Source organism: Podarcis melisellensis (assembly GCF_964234715.1).
Source record: "Podarcis melisellensis genome assembly, chromosome: 8".
Classification (NCBI taxonomy): Eukaryota; Metazoa; Chordata; class Lepidosauria; order Squamata; family Lacertidae; genus Podarcis; species Podarcis melisellensis.
Genome location: NC_138540.1, coordinates 60,396,273 through 60,422,444, shown reverse-complemented (window position 1 = coordinate 60,422,444; position 26,172 = coordinate 60,396,273). Strand labels below are relative to the sequence as shown.

The following is a 26,172-nucleotide window of genomic DNA, read 5'->3' as shown; positions in this document are numbered from 1 at the left end:
GGAAAATGTGCATCTTTCACAGCGTAAAAAGCTGTTTCTTGGAATAACAGTATTCTCTACACCAGGCTTCCCCAACCTGGATCCCTCCAGAACCACTGATTCCATCACCCCTGAATATTGGCTGGATCCAAAATATCTGGAGGCACCAGTTTTGGAAAGGTGACTATACACAGTTTTTGGAGAAACTTGTTAATTTTGTTTTTTCTCTTGGACACTTGGGTCTTTTCAAGGCACAGGAGCTTAGCAGTAGGGATGCAAAGTCAATTTAATTGTTCCTTAGCAGCAAACATTAGAATCTCTTTTTGTTAGGAAGACAGTCTACTAAGGGATTCTTCCATAGCCATGGCTTGAATATTGTTGGGAAGCCCTCAAGATTAAGCCCACAATCCAACTTGGTTTCAATAATATCCTTACTGGCTGTTATCCTTTCCCAACAAGAGCAGGTACATACTTTCCATATCCAGATAAAAATTGTGCCGTCTTCCACTTCCCCTCACACCAAAGTTCCAGCATACATGCATTTTTAGTGCTGTGCAGCACCATGAGAGGTTGGCAGTACAGTTGCTGTTTCATTTGTGCATTTTTAAGTTGCTTTCATGGTGGAGCTGGCAGGCAGAGCTGCTTGTGTTCTGCTAATGTTTTATTTATATAGAAATCTTTCTCCACTTCCCAGCCCGCTGAAGCCTGCCCACCTATAGCCTAGTTAATCCTGTTCAGGCATTTCTCTTGGATACTGTGATGTTCCTTGCTTCTTGTGTTTTGAAACAGGGGTGGGCAGCCTTCGACCCAAGAGCCAGATGCAACTCTCCAGGGCTATTTGCAGGTCATGAGCATCACTGGTTCTGCTTCATTCCATCCTCTAGTGCTTTGGCCTGCCTGGAATGTGTCTCTGAAATGTAGTGATGCCTCTAGCATACCTGGATGGAGAAATGGATGTCTCTATAGAAACCTATGACTTCTGTGTGGCTGGAATGTGGCCTGCCATACTAATATTGCTTCACTCTTGACTGCCATACAGCCACTGGAATGTTGCCCATGAGTAAATGCGGCCCCAGACTGAAAAAGGTTCTCCATCCCCGCTCAATACCTCTGTGTTGTAGATTTCTAGTTATTCTAAGGAAATGCATTGACACTGGAGAGGAAGGGGTTGGCGGTTATAAATTTTGTATTTTATGTCATGCTTTCCCCAAGCATTCACAGTGGTGGTGTTGGCCATGGTTTTGTTTCTCCAAAGTCTGGCTTGTTGTCCAGTGGTTTGTGCGTTTGTTTCTTGTAAGCTTGTGGGCTGGGGGGAACAAATAAAGCGGAGCCCAGGGTGGTAAGAAGAGTGGCAATGCAATATAATTAAAGCCTATTTTGGTATTAAGTGGTACTTCGAGTTACAAATGCCTCAGGTTACAAACTCCGCTAACCTGGAAGAGTTACCTCAAGTTGAGAATTTTGCCCCAGGATGAGAACGGAAATCGTGTGCTGGTGGTGCAGCGGCAGCAAGAGGCCCCATTAGTGAAAGCACACCTCTGAACAGTTTCAGATTAAGAACGAACCTCCAGAATGAATTAAGTTCGTAACTAGAGGTACCACTGTAATGTAATTTAAAATAAATTAAATTTAAGAGCATTAAAACATTTATTTGCTATCCTGGGCTCCATTGGGAGGAAGGGAGGGATAAAAATATATTTTATTTATTTATTACAGTTGCATACCCTCATAGCTAATAATTTCAAAGTTGACAGGAACAGCACATTTCAACCATCAACTACTGCCTGGGTAAGCAGGAATACTTTTAAAATTAAAATTCTGCCTGAATGTTAATAATGAGGGAGACAAAATTCACCTCACCAGAGATGGTTTTGCACAGATAGGGAAACGCCACAGAGAAAGCCCTATCATGGGTTAATGCCAAGAGGGCAGCACCCAGCAGTGGTGCCACCACCAACAAGGCCTCCCCTGCTGATCGTAGGTTCAGAGATAGTAGATATTGGGGGGGGAGCCCCTTTTATGTATATATTTATTTACTGAGTAGCTTTAGATTCTGTTTTTTATCCAGCGCCTTCAAAGCTGCTCTTACATCATTTATAAAATAGAAATGAAACAATAAAACAGACTTCCTGTTTTAGACTGTGAAGGATAGGGAAGAAAAACACCTTTAAAATCAACTTAGTTGGTGGCAGTTGATCTCTCCCTTAAGTTTTGACTCTTGTGCCTGCAGAAGCCAAGAAGCTAAACTGGAAATTGCCTCTTAATAGTAGGACACAATTAAAACAGTTAAAGCTTTCATTATGTCTGCTTAAGCTTTTTCAATAGAACTGTGCATGCAGGTGGTGAAAAGGAAAAACAAATCTGCCCTACCAGCATGATATTCTGAACTGGTGTATGTCCCCCATCTACTGTCTTAATGAAGGGGGGGGTCAGATGTTTCCAACATTTGCATCTCTTAGCGCAGGCTAGAACTGTATGTGAATCAGTTGGTGCTAACCCTCAAGGTGATGAAACGGCTTTATCTAGATTACTAATCCTTTCCAACAAAGTAAATGCTAAATATAACAGGGACTTTAGACCTAACCCTAAATGATTCCTAGCTAACTTTCAGGGCTAAAAATAACTTATAATATGTGGTTACCTGGGTTCTCTTTTCATCATTCAAACGCTTGACTTCTCTGGCGTCTGAGGTTTCATGTACAGGCATGCCAACAGGACTGGATCGCCTGCATCTTCCCCCTAGCTAGGCAACCTATTGGCAGGAATAAGCAACCTATTGCTGCTTATTTTAGCCTGGCCTATCTCACAGGGCTGCTGAGAAGATAAAAAGTGGGAGGGGAGAAAAATGTACAGTCTTGAGCTCCTGGAAAGAAAAGCCAGGGCCGTCTTACCCATAGGCGCTAGGGGTGCAGGGCATCCGGGCGCCGGTCTCTCAGGGGCGCCAGGCCGAGAGTCTGGGGCCCGAGAGTTGAGTCCGGGGAAGAGCCCACCTGTTGGTCAGAACGCCACAGCGGGTTCTTCTGCGGGCGGTTCTGCACTGCGAGTTCAGGGGCGACCAAGCCAGCGAGGCGCTGAGGTGGCTGGCCGGCTCTGCCCTCCTGCATGCCTGTGACTGGGCAACCTGGGGGGGGGGGCGCTGGGTGGATCTTTGCACCCCGGCGCTGCATATGCTTAAGACAGCCATGGGAAAAGCAAGACATGAATGTAGAGCCAGCAAGAAAAGTGAGGTGTAACTATATCATGTGACTGGCAGCAGCTCTGCAGGGTTTCAGGCAGGCGTCTTTCCTGGTCCTATGTGGGGTTGCCAGAAATTGAACCTGGGGCCTTCTGCATGCCAAGCAGATGCTCTGCCACTGAATTGCAGCCCTTCCCAATACTGCTGCACTCAACTTCCTCTGTGGCTGGGCTTGAAGACTTGTGATTCTATTCCTTTAAGGATCTGCCTGTGCAAAGCAGCGTAGGCGAGAAACCGTTTCTGTCCCACACTGCTGGTTGTATTCAAAGCAGCTGATTATTCAGTTTCAAGGGCACATGAACAAAGTGAGCAGCACTGTGCGGCCTTGCGTAGTGACTCCTCTCGTATTCTGCAGTGGGCTTCCTAGTTTGCTTGTGTGGGAAAGAGTTGTGGTTGGCTTTGCAATGAATGAAACTCAATTCATATTTGGGCGGGGGCTCCCAAATCACAGATTTGCAGCAAGTTTTTTTTAATGAGGTGCATCCCCCTCATCTGCAATCTGCACCTCAGTCTCTTCACATGTGTAAACTAGACCTAAGTGCAGATGGGAGCAGTGTCTAGAAAGTGTCCAATGTCCTTCGCCCTGTGATTTATGCATATCTGCTGCAGAGGCCTTTGCATACAGAGAAATCTTCCACTCTTGCCTTTGAAAACGAATGTTTCTTCTTGTTCTAAGATGGTGCTCTGAAACTCATGCTTTTCTTATGGATTCCTAGTCAGTGTGGTTGGAATAGACAAATTTTTAGACCTGTTAAATAAAAATAATAAAAATGGAACTGTCTTTTCCTGCCTGCATCCGTTTTGTCCCCCACCTCTCCAGTCCTGTGCCTGTTTTTTAAGATAGAAAGCATGGTCGGATTCTTTCCCAATCCCTTGTTTCTCCAGCATGGTTGTGACCTTTGGTAATGAATGTGTTAAAGCCAGCCTACATTGCAGATGGAAACTCTTCAGCCCCTGCCTGGCTTGCAGCAGTTTTCAGGGCAGAGCCCATCATAACTAGCTTGATGCTCAGAAGTGCTCCTGTGACCACTTCCTTTGTACTTTTGTAGGGCCAAGATGGGCGTCATGGAATATTGGTGTTTTCATCTGCATACGTTGCGCCGGAATCCACAGGAACCTGGGTGTCCACATATCCCGGGTAAAATCTGTCAATCTGGACCAATGGACACAAGAGCAAATACAGGTTAGTAACAAAATACCATCTCCCTTGTATGTGGGCTTCATTATTGAGGACGATTCAGCTGCTCTGCAGTTCTGTATCTCTGCTTATATTAATATGGGGAACCTTGGCCGCCTTTTCTCAAATGGCAGATAAGAAGGGAAAACGTGAGCCTGGACTACTCGGGTGCTCCTCCATGCAATCTTCCCCCCACTCCCTGCCCCCAATAGTTAGAAAACTCATGTGCTGGAGCATAGCTTTGTACTGGAGTGTAGCTCTGTTTTTTGCTTAGAACCCCAAGAGCTGCCAACCAATGCAGATCCAACAAGCCTGAAGTCTGCCCTCCAGAAGGGATCTGGTAGGTAGTGCTCCTTAAGGAGAGGGGTCTGAACAAGAGTAAATTGAGCTTGTGTGCTATTACTCAGAGATTGTCATTGACATGCCCTGCAGTTCAGCATGGCATGCTTGCTGCAGTGCTTACACACTCTGTAGAAAGTAATAAAAAAAAAAAGGATGGTTGTATTACACACAAACAAAATTATCCAGCCTGAATCAAACCCTAAGTATTACAACACCCTGCCCAATCTGTACTTCAGTTGATATTCCTAATTCTCGAGTGACTGAGGATGAACTTCTCTCTCACAACTACTGAAGAATTGCAAATGTATTCCTGGCAGGGTTCTCTGTTCCTTGCCTTGACTTTAATAAAAACTAAAATTGAATAACTGTGCTGAAAAAGCAGCATCGTCAAAGGAAAGCTGAACGGTGGGAAGTTTGAGGCAGGCAGCGATATGAATGGGCAAGACAAATACAGATGCAGGCACCTGAGAATATATCTGGCATCCACTTTGGAAGGAGAGAATAATTAAAGTAAATCTGTCCTATTGCAAAAGCAAAAAGTGTTCCTTGTTGAAAGAACAAAAACTGCAAGAAGCCTGCAGTTTGTAGCCATTAGGAGCTGCAGCCATTTTCTGCTGATCTGTCAGAAATTGAGGGCATGAATTAACTAAGTCACCGTTACCGATGACTCTGCAGATTGGTGTAGGAGCACCTTTCAGAAACTGCTTTGGCAGACTTTGAAAACTCTCATCTCCTTCATACCAGCACAGAGCAGGCTCTGTGATAATCCTGCATTCTGGGTTCCATAAAACGTTTTATGCTCAAAGTGAAATGATGGCAAGAATAGCCTAACTGGCAACACCCTATGCCATGCCATTATTGAAGGTTTCTTGCTTCTGTTCCAGTGCATGCAGGAGATGGGGAATGGCAAAGCAAATCGCCTCTATGAAGCTTACCTTCCGGAGAACTTCAGGCGACCTCAGACGGACCAGCATCCTTCTTCTGCCTCTCTTATCCCAGCATATTGTTGGATGGAGGGCATCTCGCTAATCTCTGAATGCATACTTTTGAAGGGAGCAGAAGTCTACCTTAAATGGAATGTATAACTTTTAAAAATATTTGTTAGAATCTGTATTCATTGAGGCCTCTCTGTTACTTGGCACTTTTTGGAAAATTAGGCTGCAGAAGGTGCTGTTGCTAGAGGGGTGACTGCCCACAGCAAAGCAGACAGATGCAGCAGGTTTGTCCTATTTTGTGACTATGGGTCTTGAATGCAGGGCCAGCAGAAGAGGTGGTGAAACTTCATTGGTGGTTGCCGTCCTCATGACTGTGACCATGTTTCAGTCCTGCCTGCATTCCAGTGCACACCCATCTGCTCTCCCCTCCCTGCAGTCATGATCTTGCTCCCACTCCCACCAGGTCAAACTGGGGGTTGCTACCATGGTGTGCATGGGTGCAGTTGTGCCTTTGAGGTCTTCCACAGCACCCATGATGCCTTTGAGCCATATTCCTATAAATCCCCTTGGTCATGAGATGGACTTTTCTCACCCATGAAAAGTCCATAGAGCTGGAGTTGGAAGAGTGGTGTTTTCTCACTTCCTCTTTCAGCTCTAGGTGCTTTTTTTAAACACTCAGCTTAATTATACTGTATCCAAGATTCCTTCGAAAAGCGAAGTGTGTGTGTCTCTCTGTCTCTTTGTGAGGCAGGGGGGCTGATCAAAGGGACGGAAGAGAGAACTGACTGGAGTGGGTGGTGCACAGCATTCGCTCAAAAAATCTTGGCATGTCTTGCGCATTCCAAGGCTATGGCCTCTGCATTTCTAATTGTCAAGCTCAGGCCCAAGGGAGTAATGCAGCCCTTCTGTCTAGCTCTCGGACTCTCTCCAGGCCACACCACCTCTGCTTGCACCCTGAGTGTTTTTGCCCAACTGGTACATCCCCTTGAACTTGGATAATGCTTCTTGCATGGATGGAGAATAGAGAGGGATGTGTGTGTAAAAACAAGCCTACCATACAAAAGTAAAAACATTTGTTGTTCTGCCCACCTTTGCCTCTGGCCTCATCTGCCACTGGCATGTGGCCCTCAGAAGGTTGCCCAGACAGGAATGTAATTATTGGGCTTAAAATGGTATCCCCACCACAGTCTAGGTAGATTGGAGGCGAAAGCACCATAAAAGGCACTGGATTGCTGCTGGATCTGCACATGTCCTGTAGCTCATACTAGAAAGGCACTGTTACCACTTGGCTGGCAAGCACAGCTATAGCGACTCAGCCAAGGATCCTTGTGGTCACAATGTCTACCTTTTCAACAAGAATAGAGAAGGTGTGGGTCAAACCATGCCATGACAGAGGTCTAGCTTGGGCTAGAATCTTGCTGCTGCCTGACCATGTTGTGCACAAGCTGTCAACCCTTCCTTGTTCTTCTTTAACTGACTTCCGTGCAGAGCAGTGGAGGGCTTTATCAGGGACAAATACGAAAAGAAGAAGTACATCGACAGAAGCCTCGATATCAACGTGTTGCGAGTAAGTCTTAAATGCATTGGAATGCTTGCAGCATCTTAAATATATGATGTCCATTAAGTCCCATCTAGCCCAGTCCTGTTCATTCTGACTGCCAGTGCTTCTTTTAAGGCAACCTTCCCCAACATAACACCCTCCGAATGTTTTGGACTACAACTTCCACTACCTTGTGCCAGCTGGCGATGATGAGAGTTGTACTCCAAAGCATGGAAGGAGCCACACTGACTACCCCCAGTGTAAGACCTCAGACAGAGAGGTGTCTTTTCCAGCCTGGCTTCCCAAGATCCCTGGATTTGAATCTGGGATCTGCTGCATACAAAGCAGTGGTATAAATTAAAAAGTATAAAGCCATAATCTGGACTAATTTGTTAGCATGAGACAACCAAACTGTTGATGGCCCAGGTTTTGGAAGAATTTTCATCTAAAACTGTCCTTTTATGGTAGAAAGGATGAGAGTTCTTCACCTCCCCCCCCCCCAAAAAAATAGAAATCCAGTTGAGCTTGCCAGAGGCTGCCATCTTGGTCAGCACACTGGGACTTTAGACTACCTGAACCTTTTTTGCATTTGCTCAGCAGCCAGACGTGGCTACTGTGTCCTCTTGCACATTGGAGAAGTTGAAAGGGAATAAGCACCAACACATGTCCCATTTCTGACATAATATGGCTGGAAACTAGGAATGCTTCGCTTCTGTTGGGGAAGTGTGGTGTGTTTTAAGGGGTTTTACATTTGCCAGACCAGCTGGGCTTTCTGTCCCACTGGCCTGGAAAAGACAATGTCATGTTCAGCTACCTTCCTCACTCTCTCACTGCTTCATTTGATTGTATACACAGAGAGAAAAGGATGACAAATGGAAAAAAGAGACAGCCTCAGGGAAAAAGCTGGAGCCAATAATCTTTGAGAAAGTGAAAATGGTAAGACAACCCTTCCTTCTGCTGTGTGTGGTTGTTCCTGAACTTCAGATGGACAGATGGGGGCGTGTTAACATCTGGGACTGTAATTTTATGCTCCATGTATTTTTGTTTCGTTTTTTGTTGGGAATTTGGGTAAATCCTCTTTATGTACAGAACTAGTATGTGTTATTTTACTTTGGTAGTAGGCAACCAGATGCCCTTCAAATGTTGTTGGACTCCAACTCCCAGGCAGCATGGCCCAGTAGTCAGGTATGATGGGAGTTGTAGTCTGACAACATCTAGAGTGCTCCTTATTGCTTGTCTCCAATTTACTTAGTAGGTTTATTTTCTGCTTTTCAAACAGCCTCCAAACATTTGAAAAAGCTTTTCAAACTGGAGGCAGCTTTTGACCACATGTAAAGGAAACATTTGGCAACCTGGTACCTTCAAGATGTTTTGGACTACAACTTCCATCAGCCCTAGCCAGCATGTAGTCCAAAATGTTTGGAGGGCACCAGGTTGGCGAAGTCTGCAACAAAGTAACTGAGGGGCTTTTTACTCTATTTGGCTCAGCCTCAGAAGAAAGACGACTCTCAATCCAGGAAAAGTCCTTCCAGATCTTCTGAGCCCGTCATGGACTTGCTGGGACTTGGTAAGATGATGTGTGCTTTGGAGCTTTTTCTTTGTCCAAATGCACCTTGGTGTCATGTTCTATACATGATAACACACACTGTAGGTGCTGGAAACAGGTTAAATAGCTGCCACAGGGTATTCTGTCCACTCTTGTGTTCCCTTGAACAAAGGGCTTTTATCCATAAGGAAAACACACATGGAAGGCAAGCCTCTTTGAAAGACAGCTTGTGCCTGATTTTACTGCCCATCCTCTGCAGTGTGAGATGTGGGGGAACATATGGTGTGTTGTTGTATGCTCCCAAGCTTATGTAGAGTCAGGCCCTCTGTGTGAACTGTGTGTCACCCAGAATCCTCTGCAATGCATCATCACGGGAACCAATCCTGTTTGGTTTGGGTGCACAAGCAGGTTCTTTGCTGGGAACTCACTTGTGTACCTGAAGAAAGCAGGATTGAGTTTCCTGCTCATCAGTTGATGTGTAAGGAGTTCAAGCCTGCTGGTCACTCACTATCTCTCCCCACTTTAAGAGGTGGGTGGTCCCAACCACCTGTTAAAATTGGCACACATGATGGCTGGAAATAAATTTCTGACCCACCAAGACAAAAAGGTTCCCCACCCCTACTGTAGACAGTGCTGAGATAGATGGGCAAATGACCTATCTCTGTATAAGGCAGCTTTCTGTGCTATACTTCTGTGTTTCAGTGAAGCATAAAAATCACTGCCTTCAAAGTTCCAAGACCAACCTCTCCTATAAAGAATCTGGCCTAACCTTTTAATCCTTCATTCTTCATCCTTGACTGAAATGGAACTGCATAAACGACATTTGCTGAAACACTCAGGAATGAGACTGGGTGTTCCAAGAGAGCCCATGGCTCAGTCTGTCTCCCTTCCCACACTCCTGGGACTGCCTTCCTCAAAAGATCCACTTTGAACACAACATAAAACGCAACATCCTTCTTCTTGCCTTTTCCCCCTGCCTGCACCATTGCCAGTCAGCAGTGTGGGTGGAGAAGAGCACAGCAAGGTGATGTCATACGCTGTGTGGTATTAAAACTAGGCATTCGCGAGTAAGAGGAGGCAGAAATAACAAGTGCTGCTCCCTAGAGAGGCCACAGTAACAAATCCTTTGGGGTGTTTCAGTGCTACCTCTACCTTTCAGTAGATGTTCCTGGATCTACTTCCATCCATTGTTTCTTTTGGAAGAGATCTGGTGGCTTTGGTAGATTGCAAAGCAGATTGTTAGGCAGGATTTGCAGGTATACCTGTGCAGAAAGGGGTGCTTCAGGTTCCCTCAGGTGAGCATGCTCCTGGCAGGTGGCCTCTTGGCAGCATGGATCACACCATTGGCATTGGCAATAGGATTCTTTGATCTGCCTGGGTGGTGGGCCCCAGTGTAGTATAACTTGTCTCTGCCTCTACATCATTGTGCTTTTGCATAGGGGTTTTGCACACCCATAACCTGGCAGGTGCTTTAGCATGCAGAAGACCCCAAGTTCAGTCCCTTGTAAGCCCTATCAAAAGGGCTTCTAGCAGAGTAGTTCTCTCTACCTGAAGCTTTGAAGAGCTGCTGCCTGTCGGAGTAGGCTTTACCAAGCTAGACTGTTGGTGTAGGGCTGCCTTTGAGCTTAAAGTGAATTAGATATTCTATTCTTCTGTTTTCTGCAGCTCACATAGTTCTATCTGGCACCAAGGTTTAGATCCCAGCCCATCTCACTGCTGTTCTTTAAAGATGATGAAACATTTAAGGGAGGGGGACGACAAAGCAAAACTGCAAGCCATGCATGAAATTCTTCTTATCCTGGCTGCAGCAGCTCACCTCCCTCTTAATGGGGTTAAGGAACAGCTGCAGATGTTGCTCTCTGCATTACTCTCCCTTCTGCACTTGCTCTCTTCTTTGCAGATTTTGTAGCATGTAATATTCTGCCTTTGCTCCCCAAGAGTTGTCCCCTGATAGGAGGTGGACAGGAACATATCCTTTGAGGTACTGAAAATCTGCCTCTGCAGCAGAAATCACCGAATTGAGTCTTCTCTGAACTGCAGCTGCTACCCAGCACTGCAACAGAGCTTGTGGTCTCAGTTGCTTCTGCAGGATCAGCAAAGTGAAGAGCGTAGCTTGGTTTAAAGGACACCGTGGCCCAAATTAACATACACCATGAGCCATTGGGGTTGGGTTAGTGGTGGGTGCCTAGTTTAGGGTGGAGATCATGACAATTCCAGCCTGCCTTTTTCAAAAAAGACAGATGACTGGGGGGGGATGGGCAGCACTAACGTTTGTGGCAATTTCTCCTTTTATATCCTGAAGCCAATGCTTTGTGTCTTCCCCTAGTCCTGCATAGATTACAGTATATGGAGTAAAATTCAGCTTCCTAAGAATCTTACGTTTCATGTAAAAAAATTAAATCAAATTTGTAGCCCCTCTGGCAGGGATCGTGAATCCCTGTGGCCCTTCAGACACAATTGGACTCCCAACTCCCAATATCTCTGGCCATTAGTCATTCTAGCTGGGACTGGTAGGAGTTGGGAGTCCAACAACATCTGGATGGCCACAAATTCACTGCCTGCTGCCAGCATAGCTGCCAAGTTACACTTGTACATGTGTGAGCAATGCCTGATGAAACCTCGGAAGCCAGAGGTAACGGGGAGGCTGAATAGGATTTCATTTGGTCTAGGTGATGGGACTTTGCTCTGTGTAGCTCCTTGCCCTCCATGTGAACACAGCGACAGAAATAATCCATGGTGAGAGAACTCACCCTAATTTGCGCAATTTTTATATAGCTAGAGGGATTTGATGCATCTTGTTGTTTGGGGTCAAAAGGCCCAAGCAAGTGGCGGGCCAGCTGGTGATTGGGCCGCTGGCCACCAGTGAATTTTTACTGGATTTGGATTAGTTAGCCCCTCTTTCAGGCTGTTCCCATTACATTCCTCTTTTCCAGATGTTCCTGTTTCAACAACCCTCCCCAATGGCAGATCAAGTAGCTGTTTAGAGAAGGACTTGGACCTGTTTGCCTCCATGACCTCTGAGAGGAAGGTGAGAAAAGTAGAATACCCAACAACCCAAGTTTTGAAAGGAGGAGGAAGATTCATGTTGATGGGCTGGTGTACCCTTGCAGCCAGCTTCCAAATGCTTGTATATTGTTGCGTCTCACTGTTGTTAAATCAAATTGACTAGCAAAGAAAGGTTGGCTGACATGTCTGCTTTCAGTGTTTGATTGCAACATCTGCGGCGAATTGCTAATACAGTGGAACCTTGGTTGTCGAACGCTTCGGAAGCCGAATGCTGACAACCCGGAAGTGAATGCTGCTGTTTTCAAACACGCCTCAAAAGTCGAAAGGCTTCTGAGGCGTGTTTCTCTATTTTTAAAAGGCATTTGCCAACCAACAATTGCGCCTCGGTTGTTGAACATTTTGGAAGTCGAACGGTATTCCAGAACGGATTATGTTCTACAACCAAGGTTCCGCTGTAACTAGATTTTGGTTACACATTACTTAACAGGTAACCCTGTGCAAGTCAGGCTGTTCCTCTTGAGAATTCTGAAGATACTCTCAGGCAGGCAGAAAAGCTAAAGGCTGACTGTGGAGCTGCTGACCATCTTTCTCTCCATTGTCTATCTGCACTTATTTGTCTCTGATGGACTATCTGGCTGAGATTTCAAAGAGCAGCAAATCCACTTTTCTTTTGTCCTCCGCTTTTCATCTGTTGCATGGGAATGGCAGTATTGTCCTACCATGCAGGGCTGCTGTGTAAGGACTGTAAATTGGTTTTCTGTGCATTACCTTGAGGGCCTTTTTGGTCACAGAGAATGAGGTACAGTATCTCAAATATTTTTGTGAAATGCTTTTGAATGTTTAGGAAGAATGCTGTATCCCTTGTTTCCTTCCTCCCTCTGCCATTGGGAATAAACATGGTACATTCTCTTGCCAGGTTGTTGGCTCTATGCCCACAGCTGGGAGTGCTGGTTCTGTTCCTGAAAACCTGAACCTTTTCCCAGAGCCTGGAAGCAAGTCAGAAGAAATGGGGAAGAAGCAGCTCTCAAAGGATTCTATCCTCTCCTTATATGGTTCCCAGACCCCACAAATTCCTGCACAAGGTACCCAGTGAGGGATGGGAAGGGTAGGGGAAAGATCCTGTGGACAGTTATCGCTAATGCTATATTTGAGGAAGGCGAATGAATGTAACCAGTAAAGAATAATTTTGTAAGTGGTTAACTCATTTGCTGGGTTTGAAGCATAAAGTTGCATTGTTTGGTGCATCTTCTAAATTTAGGAAAGGTTTTGTTCAAGTTAGTAGACTGCATGGAGATGTTCTAATGGTAAAGCTAGGAAGGCTTGTTGAATATGCAATTGGTTTTCTTGAAGAGTTTGTGTCAATGTTTTATGTTGGTTTTTTATGGTGCTGGGGCTATGACAGGCAAGTAAAGTGCTTCTCCTAGATGCTGTGGGTGATATCTAATGTTCATCATACTCAGAATAAGCCCACTGAAATCACTGGAGTTAGGCAATTTAATAATAGAAATTGATGGACTACTTGTTTGATTTATTGACCATCCAGTACAAAGCAGGTGGGGAAAAAAGTCTCCATGAAGTTTAGCAATAAAGCCGTGCCCTCTCTCTCCTATGCTCCACCCCAAACAGCATTAAGCATGGTTATCGCAATCCGACGAAAGCATGGGAGAAGAGATATTTTGTAACTGGGCACCAAAAAGTTATTAATTTTGGCACCTAGTCCAGGCAGTCCTTGCCGGGGGGAGCATTCTACAGCCATTTGCAGTGGGGGAGGGACAGCAGCTGAAAAGGGTCTACTCTGCATCGGATTTAATTTGATATCCTGTACTTGGATAGCAGTAGTGTGGCTAGCATTCTGATGCAGCCCTCATCTGACACTGTTAACTGCTTCACCACGCTGCATGCGAAAGAAGTAGTTGCACTCTCCTCCTCCCACTCCCTGTCTCCATCATCACAGACTGTTTTACGTCATTCACACCCTTTGAGAGCACTTTTCTAGGCTGCAGAGGAGGAATGCATTACTAGTCTTTCGTCCCAAGGTTAGTTCCCGATTTGAATGTGCGTATGCGAAGAGGTGATTGTCTCTTCCTCTTGCCCCACCCCCAATTCCCAACCTTGCTTCTTGATTACAATCGGCGTGACTCACACAAAATGTCAAACTCTGATGCCCATAGAATGGAGTAGCAAAGAAAGGCTGCCTTGTGGGCTCGTCAGGCATAAAGACAGCATGTCAGCAGAGAAATCGAAATAACCCAGACTCCTCCCAAGACTCCCATCAGCACTAACATCTTTTTTTTTTTTAAATCTCATCTAGGAGCTGTGTTCATCACCCCAGCCCAAATGGGGTACCCTGCAGCATACCCCAGTTTTCCAGGCATGCCACCCCCCAGCAGCATGATGGGTGGCATGATGGCACCACCAGTTGGGATGATGGCACAGCAGGGAGCAGCTGGCATGGTGGCACCCATGGCCATCCCAGCAGGTTATGTAGGCGGCATGCAGGGAGCAGTCATCAGCGTCCCCAATGGGATGATGCCAGCACAGCAGGCTGGGTACGTGGCTGGCATGGCACCCGTCCCGCCCCCCGTGTATGGGGTGCAACCAGCGCAGCAGTTACAGTGGAACATTGCCCAGGTAAGAGGGGGCATTGGGGGCAAGGGTGGCTGCTGCATAACTCCTTTGGGCTTGGGGCAAGCTCTCTTGCTTCCCACAAAAACAAGCTGCCTGCTCTTACAGATAATGTAGAATTTAGTTTTTACATTTCTAGCCTACTCTTTTTTCAATGAATTGGGAAGTCTGAGAAATGGGTGTAGGGATATAGGAGATCAAGGATGAGTAAGGGGAAGCCTGGGATGATGCAGCAATCTTTAGTCAGTAGAGTTACCGTACTCTTCCTTGTATAAGACGTATGTTTTTTTATTCCAAAATCATGTTCAAAATTAGGGGTCGTCTTATACATGGGTAGTGCATTGTGGGGCCGTGGGATAGGTTGTTGCCACGAGTTGGAGATTGTGATTGGTGGCTGCTGCAAGGGCTGTTGTTGATTGGCTGTCGAAATGGCTGGTCAATTTGCTGCTTTTTTCAGCAATGGGACAGAGGATTGGTTACTTTGGTGACGCGCGCGCACGGTATTGTTGGTCTGCCGTGTGAGCGTTTTTTGGCATTTTCCCCTTTAAAAAGCTCAACAACTCTTGCCCCCCCTCCAAAAGCTCAACAACTCCCCCAAAAATTCTGTTCAATCCTCCCCCAAAAAGTACGTACACAGAAAAGTACAGTAGTTGACAAATAAAATTGCCTCTCACTTTATGTGTATTCTCATTATATAGGTAGCTCTCTGTGTAACAGTTCTCAAAGTTTCTTAAATGAAATGCTTGAAACAAATGTAATTGATGGAGGCTGGGAGTTAAACAGGGTGAGCTTTTCTGGCTCTTGTGTTCTACTTGTAAGAGGGAATGAAAGGAGATACTAAAATAGGGTCTCTCATATAGGTGCCTTTCGGGACTGAGAGATACAGTGGTACCTCAGGTTAAATAATTCGTTCCAGAGGTCCGTTCTTAACCTGAAACTGTTCTTAACCTGAAGCACCACTTCAGCTTATGGGGCCACCTCCTGCTGCCATGCCACCAGAGCACGATTTCTGTTCTCATCCTGAAGCAAAGTTCTTAACCTGAAGCACTATTTCTGGGTTAGCGGAATCTGTAACCTGAAGCGTATGTAACCCAAGGTACCACTGTAGAGGTTTGGGTAATATGCTGACTGAATCCTTCAATAACCTGGTAGCCCTAACTAAAACATATGGAGGGAAATGCAGGGTTTTAACTAACCTACTGCTTGTTTTCCCTATTCTGCTGCTTCAGTAGCCTCCCCCCACCCCCATAATCCCAGCCAATTCGGGATCACGTACTGTGTGTGATGACATCACATCTCTTATGTGCTGATGTCATGAAGGGCAAATGAAATACATTAGGATACATTGGTTGCTTCCTTTTATAGCTACAGGGTTCACTAAGAACTATTTCACAGTCCCCTCAAAACATTGCTGTCTGTGTGTTGGAGATGGGACTGAGCCTGACGAAGCTTCATTTGGCTCAGCCCTACCATGCACATGTGATGTCTGGCCTTTGCTCAAGGCTGGGCATTGCAAGAAGGCATTCTGCCTCTCTTAAGCAAAGAGGCAGCCGCCTTCTTGGATGGGTTGGATCCAGAGACAGAACATCAGGCTCCTGTGGCGTTCAATCCATCAGAACTCCAAACAGTAAGCCCATGGAGTTAGTTGCCAACATATTCTGAAAATGGATATTTTTCATAACAATCATGATCTCCCTGTAAAGGATAAGAAATTGTGGAAGCTCATTAAGTCCGTTCTGAGAACCACCATGGTCACTAGCAACTGGTTATTGGACCTAGATGCTAGCAAGTCCAGAAAAATGAGAGCAGCAAAGGTGTCATAGCCAGCTGAAGTCTGTTTACAGAGCAGGAAATTTGAAAGGTGTGTGTAGGACAGGGATGAGTATCCTCTGCAGTGCTCCTGACCGGCCTTCTCCAACCTGGTACTCTCCAGATGATTTGGACTGAACTGAAACTCCCATTAGCCCCAGCCAACATGGCTTAAGCGCCATGGGTGATGGGAGTTCTCAGCCAAAACATTTGGAAGGTACCAGGTTGACGAAGGCTACTTTAGAAGTTGCTGGGCTCCAACTCCCATCATCCTGGTTATTGGCCATGCTGGCCACTGCTGATGGGAGCTGTAGTCAAATAGCATCTTGAGGCTCACAGGTTCCTCATCCCTGGTATTGTAGAATGGGCCTTCTGACCAATTTCTTGCCTTCTCTCTCATTCAGATGACGCAGCAGATGGCTGGGATGAACTTCTATGGCACAAATGGAATGGTGGGATATGGACAGTCTATGGGCAGAGGAGGGGCCCAAGGAACCAATCAAACCCTCAGCTCCCAGGTGTGGAAATAATACATCAGGATTTTGGACCTTTTGTTTCTTCCTTTGCTTCTGTTTTCTTGTTTGAGGGGTTTTTGTTTGTTTGTTTTCCGCATTATTAAAAAGTTGCTCCCTGAGGTTATTTTAAGGTTTTGCTTTCCATTCTGCTGATCTTGGCTGGACCTTCCCTGTAATAAGGGAAACCTTCTCTGCTGCTTTCCAACTCCACATCCATGGAACTGGATATTTCACTATCTTGGCTCTTAAAACTATGTGAGCGTGCACATAAGGTGGGAGGTGGCCTGTATTTCAGAAATCAAGCCCCTTCTCTGAGGTTTACGATTTCTTCTCCCCCCTCCCCCATACCAAAAAAAAAAAGTTATCTTGCCTTCATCCTTTTGCCTTTTTTCTACTGAACATTCCATTTCCACACACACACACTATGGAGTTTTCCAGAACTAGTTCCACCTTTCATGAGCTTGAAATTTATTACCCTGGAACTGGTAGAATTCCCATGAGGCCCCTGAGCACAAATCTTTTTTTCTGGAACTGTGAACAAGGTGGGGTGAAATTGGCACCACTTTGAAACAACTGCTTCTTCTTTCTAACCACCAGTGGTGGCGACCTATTTAAACAACCTCTCCTCTCCCCACCTGCCCACCAATATTTTCTTTCTTTTACATTTTAATGACCTAATTAATCAAAGGGCCAAGACTCTGGCAAGTTTTCTCCTTGCACTTTTTTTTGCACTTTTTTGTTTTCCTGTGTAACACACACACTTGCCAGCCTGAAAGTTTTAGTGGTGGAATACAAACTATGGGACTGGGGTGGTCCGACTCGCCTCAGCAACTACACAGAGGAAGAATATCCAATCTGTGGTTTTGAAAGAAAGCATAAATGAAAGCTAGGCATCTTCTGTCTACTTTACCTTGTGTATATGTAAATTCCTTAATAAAAATATTGCAGTGAAACCTTGTTTCTCTCTATCTTAACTCATTGTGTTAAAATTATTTTAATACTTCTACACATGTACCCAAATGCATTAAGCATTTATGCTGAGTGAATTTCAGTTGTCTCTGCTAATCAGCAACTGTAAGAACTATGCATTGGTTTTTGTTTTTTTGTTTGTTTGCATGGAGCATCCTGTGTATGCTTTTTTTTGCCTGCTAGGTAGAACCCATGCATGTGTCCTTGGTGCTGTGAGCTTCAGGCTCTTACGAAAACAAATCTGTTATCTTTAGTCCAAGGTGGCTGATCAGAGTGTTGTAATCCCATAAATATAGTTGCAAGGTCCTGGCAGCCAAATTTTAGGATGTTAAGCCCAGGACCTCAAAGGCATTGCTTTCATTATCACTGCCTGGACAGGGTCTGACAAGCAAGTTAACAATGAGGCTGGTGCTGGGAGGAAGGACTTAGATTTGGTAAGCACTGAGAACATTTTGGGACACGTTGGACTTGTTGAAGGAGACAGGCTTCACTCACTTGGAGATGTTATGGGTTTTTAAGTGACCTCTTAGGGCTGTCTGCTTGGAAGAATGTGGTTTGGGAAAACTCACCCTTTAGGGATGGTGTTAAGTGTTTCAGATCCTCAAACTAGGGAGGGGTGAACTTTGGCAATGAGCATACAGAAACAAAAGAGTCACAAGAAAAGTTGTGCAGTTAAAAGAAGCTTTGAGGGACCTGAAATCTGGTGAGGCAAGCATCGAAAAACCTCCCAGGAACAGGTGTAAGTGGACAATTATCCAGAAAGTCCACCATGGCCACAACTAATTTCAAAACAGAAACTTCTTCAACATGAGACTAGTTAAAAAGGAGGGAAGTAAAATTCCTCAGTGTAAATCTGTTAAACATTTTACAAATGATAGTATTGATTCTGTGTCTATCAGGAGTCTCTCTTTCATCGTGGCAACATCTATTACTCTGAACTTCCTGCCCATTAACATTAAGCATGCACCCTTGTTTATACTATTTTCGAGTCCTGCCTTGTGATTATTTTATATTGTCTTGTTTGTGCTGCTCAGGTGTACTTTCATTAAGCAGTTTATAATTTTTTTAGATGGATAAATAATCAAATGCAAGAAGGCTTCCTTAAAGAAGTGGAAGTCTTGCGTAAATGGAGATGATAAAAGAGCACAAATTCCAGAAAAACAAATGCATGCAGGTTGACAACACAGCAAGGGGGGGAAACGATTTCAAAGCTAAAAACATGTGTTAAAGCAGATGCTTCAGATGCAAGAAACATTAAGGAAGATCATTGAACCATTTGATGACAATAGTGTGAAAGGATTAATGAAGGTGGGATAATATTGTGGAGAAGTTGAATGAATCACTTCCATCTTTAGTGTGGCGTACACACGGCCACATACATTTATCTGCAAGAATTATGGTAGACTCCTATTAAAACCAAGTGTGAATTTATGCAAACACCTACCTTTGGCGCTTATTTGCGTGGGTGCATGTACTGGATGCATGAAACGTGTAGTCAAGAACTGGAAATACTATTGGCGCAACATTTCCAAACACAGTTTGCAGTCAAAACAGTTTTCAAAACTGGCTTTAATTGTCTTTACTTGCTGCCCAAATACTGTACATGCATTTAACAAGCCAAATGGAGAGACATTAACTTTTTTTTTAATCCATCTTGTCTCCTTTGGAAAGAGGAGAAAAAACTTGTCAAGAATGTTTATACAAAATTGAGCGTGCACCCTCAAAGCTGTCAGTCCTGCTGCATATAAACCCACAGAAAAATACAAGAGTTCTACATTTAGGAAAGACCACATCACATAGAAAACATTACAGAGCGCAGGTATAAAATTGCCATTTGTGTGTTAGTGTGTGTTATGTTTCTTGGTTCGTAAATAATCAAATTTTCCACTGCCCATCACAAGCTCATCCCTTCTTGTGCTCAGTGTGACCAGGAGATTTTGAACTCTAATCTCCAAGTGTGGGGTTTTCCCTTGTATTCAAACTTTGTGGTAACTCTATCATTTAAAGCAAAGGCCATTATATAGGTTTTTTTTTAAAAAAAATGATAGCCAAATAGGAAAGATTTGAAGGCAGGTTGGCAGTTGTATTGGTTGACTTAGAGCAAGGATGGGGAAACTTTGGCCCTCCAGATGTTGCATCAGCATCAACAAGCATGAATAATGGCCAAGGATTATGGCAGTTGTACCTCAGCCACATCTGGAGGGCAAAAGTGTTCTCCACCTCAACTTAAGGAATATTGACTTTCTACGTACTTTAAAAAACACACACCTCCAAAACCACAATTTTAAAAACCTGATTTAGAAACCTTTTTTGTGCTGTATGGTGAAGACTACCATAGCTATTCCTTGAAGGAGAACTATATTTGGTCCATATCTTTAAGCAAAAGATTTGCACCTCCCAGACAAATACACTGATTGGAAAATAATCATCTTTTGGCTTTCGCCCTGGTCCAAATTTTATTATAAAGTTATCAGCTCAAAAAGTGTACCAAAATTCATATTTTGGGATAAAATATATCTAGATGAAATACTTATTTAAATATTAATTTTTGTAAAGATCTGAAAATAAGTTGTGGATTAAAGCCAAAAGAGGGGGAAATGGTTATGTGAAACTGACACAGGCCAGAAATAGACTGATCCCTGCCGTATTCTAACTCCTAGTGATTGTTCGTGTCACCCCTGCTTAATTAAGCATTCTTTGCTATGATTGTGTCACATGCATACCCCTTCTGCATTCCTCAGTCATGTCAGGCTTCTAAGTCAATCTTTTGTTCCTCATCTCCCTGTCTCCATGGAAATGGCCCATGGCCCATGCTACTTTGTTGACAGAAGGAAACGTGGGTGAGGTGACGGATGTGCCTGCTTCCCAGTTACTGCCCTTGAAGCAAGTCTGAAAACTTAAGCTAGAGCAGAAAGCTGCTGCCTGACTATTGGCAGATGCAACGTGCCACAGTCGCATTACACCTCCTTGGAGAATCTGCATTGGTTGTTAACCTGGCAGGGCTAACCTGTGCCATTCCAGATGTTGGGGCTCCAACTTCCATCAGCCCCAGCCAATATGTAGTCCCACATGTTGAGGACCAAATGTCAGCCACCCCTGGTTAATGAGCTGGTTCTGTTTTTGACCTAAAGAACCATAAATGGTTTAGGTCCAGATTCTCCCATGGGGAATCTGTTTCCATATGAACACCACCAATTTAAGGTCTACTGCTGAAAGTATAATATATAGAAATCAAGTTGGCCTCCATGAAGCAGAGCTTTTTATGTTTTAGCCCCAGAACATTTAGCTTATTTGACTCCTTCTCTGTCATCCCTTTTGAAGCAGATTAACATATTTTTCTGTTATGCATTTAGAAGTGGCATCTGCTAAGATCAGGAGTAGGCAACCTAAGGCCCGGGGGCCGGAGGAGGCCCAATCACCTTCTCATTCTGGCCCATGGACGCTCCAGGAATCTGTGTGTTTTTACATGAGTAGAATGTGTCCTTTTATTTAAAATGCATCTCTGGGTTATTTGTGGGGCATAGGAATTCGTTCATATTTTTTCCCAAAATATATTCCGGCCCACCGCATGGTCTGAGGGACGGTGGACCGGCCCACGGCTAAAAAAGGTTGCTGACCCCTGGCTAAGATGCTGCTCAGCTCTGCTGCTAATGTGGTTTTTACAGTGTGTGTATGTTTTGTATGCAGTTTAATTACTTGTATACTGTTTTGATTTTTTTTATACTGTAATGAAAAGTGACATAAAACTGCAAATATATGAATTCCTGCACCACATCTGCCATGGGCAGCAATTCTGAAGGAATCATATTCACAAGGACTCTTTCCTTCAGGGAAGCATTAGGTCTCATTTTAAAGCAATGGCAATTTAAAGAGTTTCTAAATCAGGTTTGCATTTATCAGTGTCTCTTTTTATTTAAATGGTCATTTTGGGAGTGTTTTTTAAATTGTCTTATGAATAGATCTCAGGCCTTACCACAATTCTAGTTCCAGAACAGCTCCAGGCCAAACAGGATTTAGAGGTAGAATAGCCTCCAGTTTCCATTGTCACACTCTGGGAATTCAGTGGGTATCACCTGTGCTATTTTGCTAGTTGCTTTGTTTAAAAGGGATGGGAAGACCAAACTGATGGGGAGGTGAAGGATTTTCATTCAGTTAACAAATACGGTACGGTAATAAGCCCTTTTTTAAAAAAAGAAGGAAAAAAACCCCAACAAGGCCACCAACATCAAAAGTGCTAACAGTCCAGAACTGTTCGCCAAAAGCCAGGTGCACAGTCTTGGGGGAGACTATTGCACCCAAGCCCAGTGAGAACAAGCTGTCATCTCTGGCATCAGGAAAGCATTGCTTCGAGGTCCTTGCTATGAATATCGGAAATACAGTCCTCCATTCCAGCAAGTGCTTGGAATGTCTAATTGACAAACATCGTTCTCTCTTCCCCTCCCACCCACCCACCCACCCCCTAAATGTGGACAGAGACCAGTGACTTAAAAACAACCTCAATTAACACACACATCACCCCTTTGCCAACACTCCTCAACAGTTCTGAGGCTGCTTTTTTAAGCCAAAATCTACTACTACTTTTTTTGAAGTTGTGGAACGGACAAATGGCTTCTACAAGACCTACTTCTCAACAGCAACTTCAATATGAACTCTAATAACCATTGTTATTGCACATGTGTGCTGACTGCGTCCAAAACATCTGGAGGGCACCAGCTTGGGAATGGCTACCCGAGTGGCTGCCTTTTATACAGCTTGTGCTGAAGTGCTCGTAATTATCTGATACTATTTCAATTGTGATTTTATTGTGGTTCTGGGGACTCCTTTTTTGTAAACTTTTTTAAAAAGTGAAATATACATGATGGCAATAAATAAACGCACACTAGTAGACAAAATCTGAATCTGTATCTACTCACGGGCAAAGCAAACGGGGGAAGAGATGTGCTAATGGAGGCTTCTCACAGCTGTTTCTCAACACCCACAGTTTCCTTTATCAGACAGACAAACACTTGAAACAAGTCACAACATATTAGTAATTAAAATAATGAGGTATACAACCAATAACTAGCAGTTAACTGGAGCAGCTAGTCTTGCACTATTAATTAACAGCACAAGGCCAAGACTGTTGCTGTTCACCATTTCTACTCCCAGAGGAAATATTTCAAATGAGTCGCCCCCCCTCCAGCTTTGTTTTAGCCATAGATCCCAATTTTAATACCACCTTCATGCATTTCCTGTAACCTGGATTAATATATGGGGCAAATAAATATTATTCATTCATCAGCTATACTTTCACCCTACAACACAACTGTCCTTCAGGATGTGCTGGGGAAACTGCTCAAAGTCCCATTTATTAGTGGAATAAGATTGGGAATGCAGAGTAGCTGCTTCTTGGTAGCTTGGTTTCTGATGAAAGAAGCTCCTATGAACCCATCACCCTTGGTTTGCATCAGCTTTCTTTCCTACAGTATTACTGCCACCAGAATGGGTTGTGTGTCCCCTAGAAAATTGTTTAGTGCAAGAGAATCTGGAATGTTTTTTTTTCAAATACCATTTGAACCTTTATATCTTCTGTCCATGGATGCAACCCTTTGCCTACAAACATGAGCCATTAGAAAAAAGTTTTAAATGTGTTGTGTGTTTTTTTAAGGTCTTTGAATGCATGCATGAAACTAATTGCTTTTTTCTTTGGATGCCGGCCAGTGCACTTATGTTTGGAAGCAGACATTAAAATATAGAGCTAATCTTAATTCACACATTGCTGAACAAATGTGGGTTGGGTTCTTCATGGTAAGAAAAGCAAAGAAGATATCCCACTGCCACAGTTTGTTATGGTCCAACTGATAAAGCCTAAGCCCATGTGCTGACACGTGGACTGAGTGGTTCTATGCCCCAGTTTGTACCTGTGACTTGTCTTCATACCCTTCTTGAAACATCTCCCATAGAGACCAACCTTGATGTTTGGTGCAGTAATTGTGGGTTGAGTTAATGTACAGCATAGCAGTCCAATGATTGCACTAACGTGTGGTTGACTGCAATGTGAAGCAGGTCAGGTTTTTCATGCCTATCAGCACTGGCTCAGTGATTTGTCATGACTTCACCATGTGGATGCAAGAGGAATGGAGAATCATTGACCTGCTTCCTGTCTGCTGCCAGGTGCTTTCCGCCTGGCAACAATGTTCCAGTTTCATCTGAAGAAATATCTGGTGAGATGTGTTTAGAAGTGATGCTCTCGTATTCTTGTTTTTCCAGAGCATGAGTGCCATTATGAAAACTTAAGCCATGTATTACAAGAGAGTTCCTCCCTATTCTGGCTCAGAGGCATTAGGTGCTTCATGAATATTCTTCCAGCTGGTGTAACTTGCGGAACTAGTCAACTGGTCCACTATCTCAATGGTCTTTCCTACTTCGCTCACAAACAAACAGTGGGCTCAGTGATGCCTTTGGCAGCAAATCTCGTTATGGCCCTCTTTTGGTTTCAAGAAATAGGTCTATTTGGTTGCACAGTTCTACTATTGGCACAAGAAAGTAGGTGGCTTGGACAGCCAATTGAATAACTTTCATGTCATGACCTAAGTGGTGATTTAGTAGTTTTTTCCACCTCCAAACAGATCTGTTCACTTTTCTGCAAGAGCAAAGTTGGATGCACTGGTTGTCATAAATGCTGATGGACAAAATAACTTAAAGTAGTTCATGCTTTGCTATATCTTCTGCAATGCCCACACCTGCGGGTACAGCAGGAGGATAGCAAAAAGCAATCAATACAGATGACTTGACTAACACATCAGTGAGCATCAGTTCCCCACCCCCGCTGAAGACTTTCTAACATTAACCCGAGAATGAGCACCTTGGGTGCAAACCAACATATTGCTTTTTCTGGGGGTGGGGGGCGTGGGGAGCCACAATGGACAAAATACTGGAACAAAGGAATGAAATGGCCAAGGAGAACACCCAGACCAATGGAATTTCATCAACTCTCTGAAGGCTACAGGTTTGCTGAAATTGTACATCTGATGCCTTAAACATGAAAGCACATAAATTACAAATCCAAAAGATCAGAAACGTTTAAAGTTGCTGAAAGAGGGTTACTGTGCAGATCTTTGTGCCTTGTGAGGGCAGAGACAGGATCCCTTCAGATCATCATCAGCAAAAGGTTGCCACCCACTTCATTTCAATGGTGGAAATGATTCTTTGCTGTTTTCTTATCTCTCTGAATCTAACTCTTCTTAAGAACTTGGTTGTTTCGTGCTTGGCTAGAGCAACAGAAGAACCCATATCTTATCTTGTGCATTATATCTAGGATTATGAAATTTCTTTGTGAAATGTGCTCCTTACCACTAATAATAATTTCTTTAAAAATCTCAATTTGAGCACAGTTGGATTGAATATGAAACATCCAAAGCTACCTGGCAAGCAGAAATTGTCCCAAAACTTCTTGTTTGCTTCTGCAGTGACAAGGGGTCCTTCTGTTTTAGATCTCCTACACTACGGTCAGTGTGAAACTTAAAAAACATAGGAATAATGAAGAAGAAATAATGATTTCCAGTAGTATCTCCCCTGAGTATTTTCATCAAATTTTAGTAGGCACCTTCATTAAAAGCTGTAATTCTCAGTTTTGCTACAGGAACTGGCCCTTGCTTTGGGTGCCAGATTGCTACTTAAGAACACATGAATACACAACTAATAACTCAGTCCCATGCAGGTTTACACAGGTGTAAAACCCCACTGGGAATTCATTGGGGACTTACTCCCTAGTAAGTGCATTTATGATTGCAGCCAGAACGTTTTAAATTCAAAACAGTAGATTGACAGAACCACATTCACCCTTATGAGAAAACCACAATGTGCTATTCAGATATGCCCACCAATAGGGTTTCAAAGAGGCATATTCTACCTTGTCCAGTGAAAGTTTCACCTTCTATTTGAATGCCAATGGTTTGACATCCTGCCTCTTGGGTTGCCAACTGGACCCAGATACAAAGGCAAAGATTATGCAAAGATGAAACTGCAAAGGACACCAATCTCTCTGGCATTATCTTGTGTGCATCTCTCAGCTGAAGCAATGCAGCACTACTGGGCTCTTGCACAAGCCCCACAATTCCAGTGGGGCTTGGATGAGAGATTGGATTATGCCCAAAGGCTAATGCCTTGGTTGGAGTAGGAGAAACAAATTAAATAGTTCATAAGATGAGAAAGCAAAACAGGAACCTTAATATGCTTTAAACTTAACAGTCATGTCAAATGCACCATTTATAGCTCCCCCCCACCCACTTCACAACTTTGGCAGAATCACCTGTCTTCCCACCCTTTATATGCAAGACAAACAAAACTCTGATTGCCTGCTCAACATTTCCAAGGCTTGCACCCAGAAATTCAGGAGGAAAACTGTCTACCCATATATTGCAGAGAGAATTGTGAGCACATGACAGGCTACATAATGTCTGAAGATGCTACATTCCTTTTTAAAAAGCTGAATAGTGTTTGATTTCAGTCAGTC

General features: G+C 44.0%; 1 protein-coding gene across 2 annotated transcripts in view; it reads left to right on the top strand.

Moving 5' to 3' along the window:
* Window positions 1–17,662, top strand: part of SMAP2 (small ArfGAP2) — a 28,958-nt gene extending 11,296 nt beyond the window's left edge. For both annotated transcript variants that reach the window (XM_081921205.1, XM_081921204.1), the window contains exons 3-11: window positions 4,264–4,397; window positions 5,618–5,703; window positions 7,157–7,235; window positions 8,064–8,144; window positions 8,697–8,775; window positions 11,688–11,782; window positions 12,677–12,842; window positions 14,072–14,391; window positions 16,599–17,662. In XM_081921205.1, the coding sequence (XP_081777331.1) occupies window positions 4,264–4,397; window positions 5,618–5,703; window positions 7,157–7,235; window positions 8,064–8,144; window positions 8,697–8,775; window positions 11,688–11,782; window positions 12,677–12,842; window positions 14,072–14,391; window positions 16,599–16,724 (1,166 nt within the window). In that variant the 3' untranslated portion in view covers window positions 16,725–17,662. The remainder of the gene's footprint in view (window positions 1–4,263; window positions 4,398–5,617; window positions 5,704–7,156; window positions 7,236–8,063; window positions 8,145–8,696; window positions 8,776–11,687; window positions 11,783–12,676; window positions 12,843–14,071; window positions 14,392–16,598) is intronic.
* The last annotated feature ends 8,510 nt before the right edge of the window (window positions 17,663–26,172 follow it).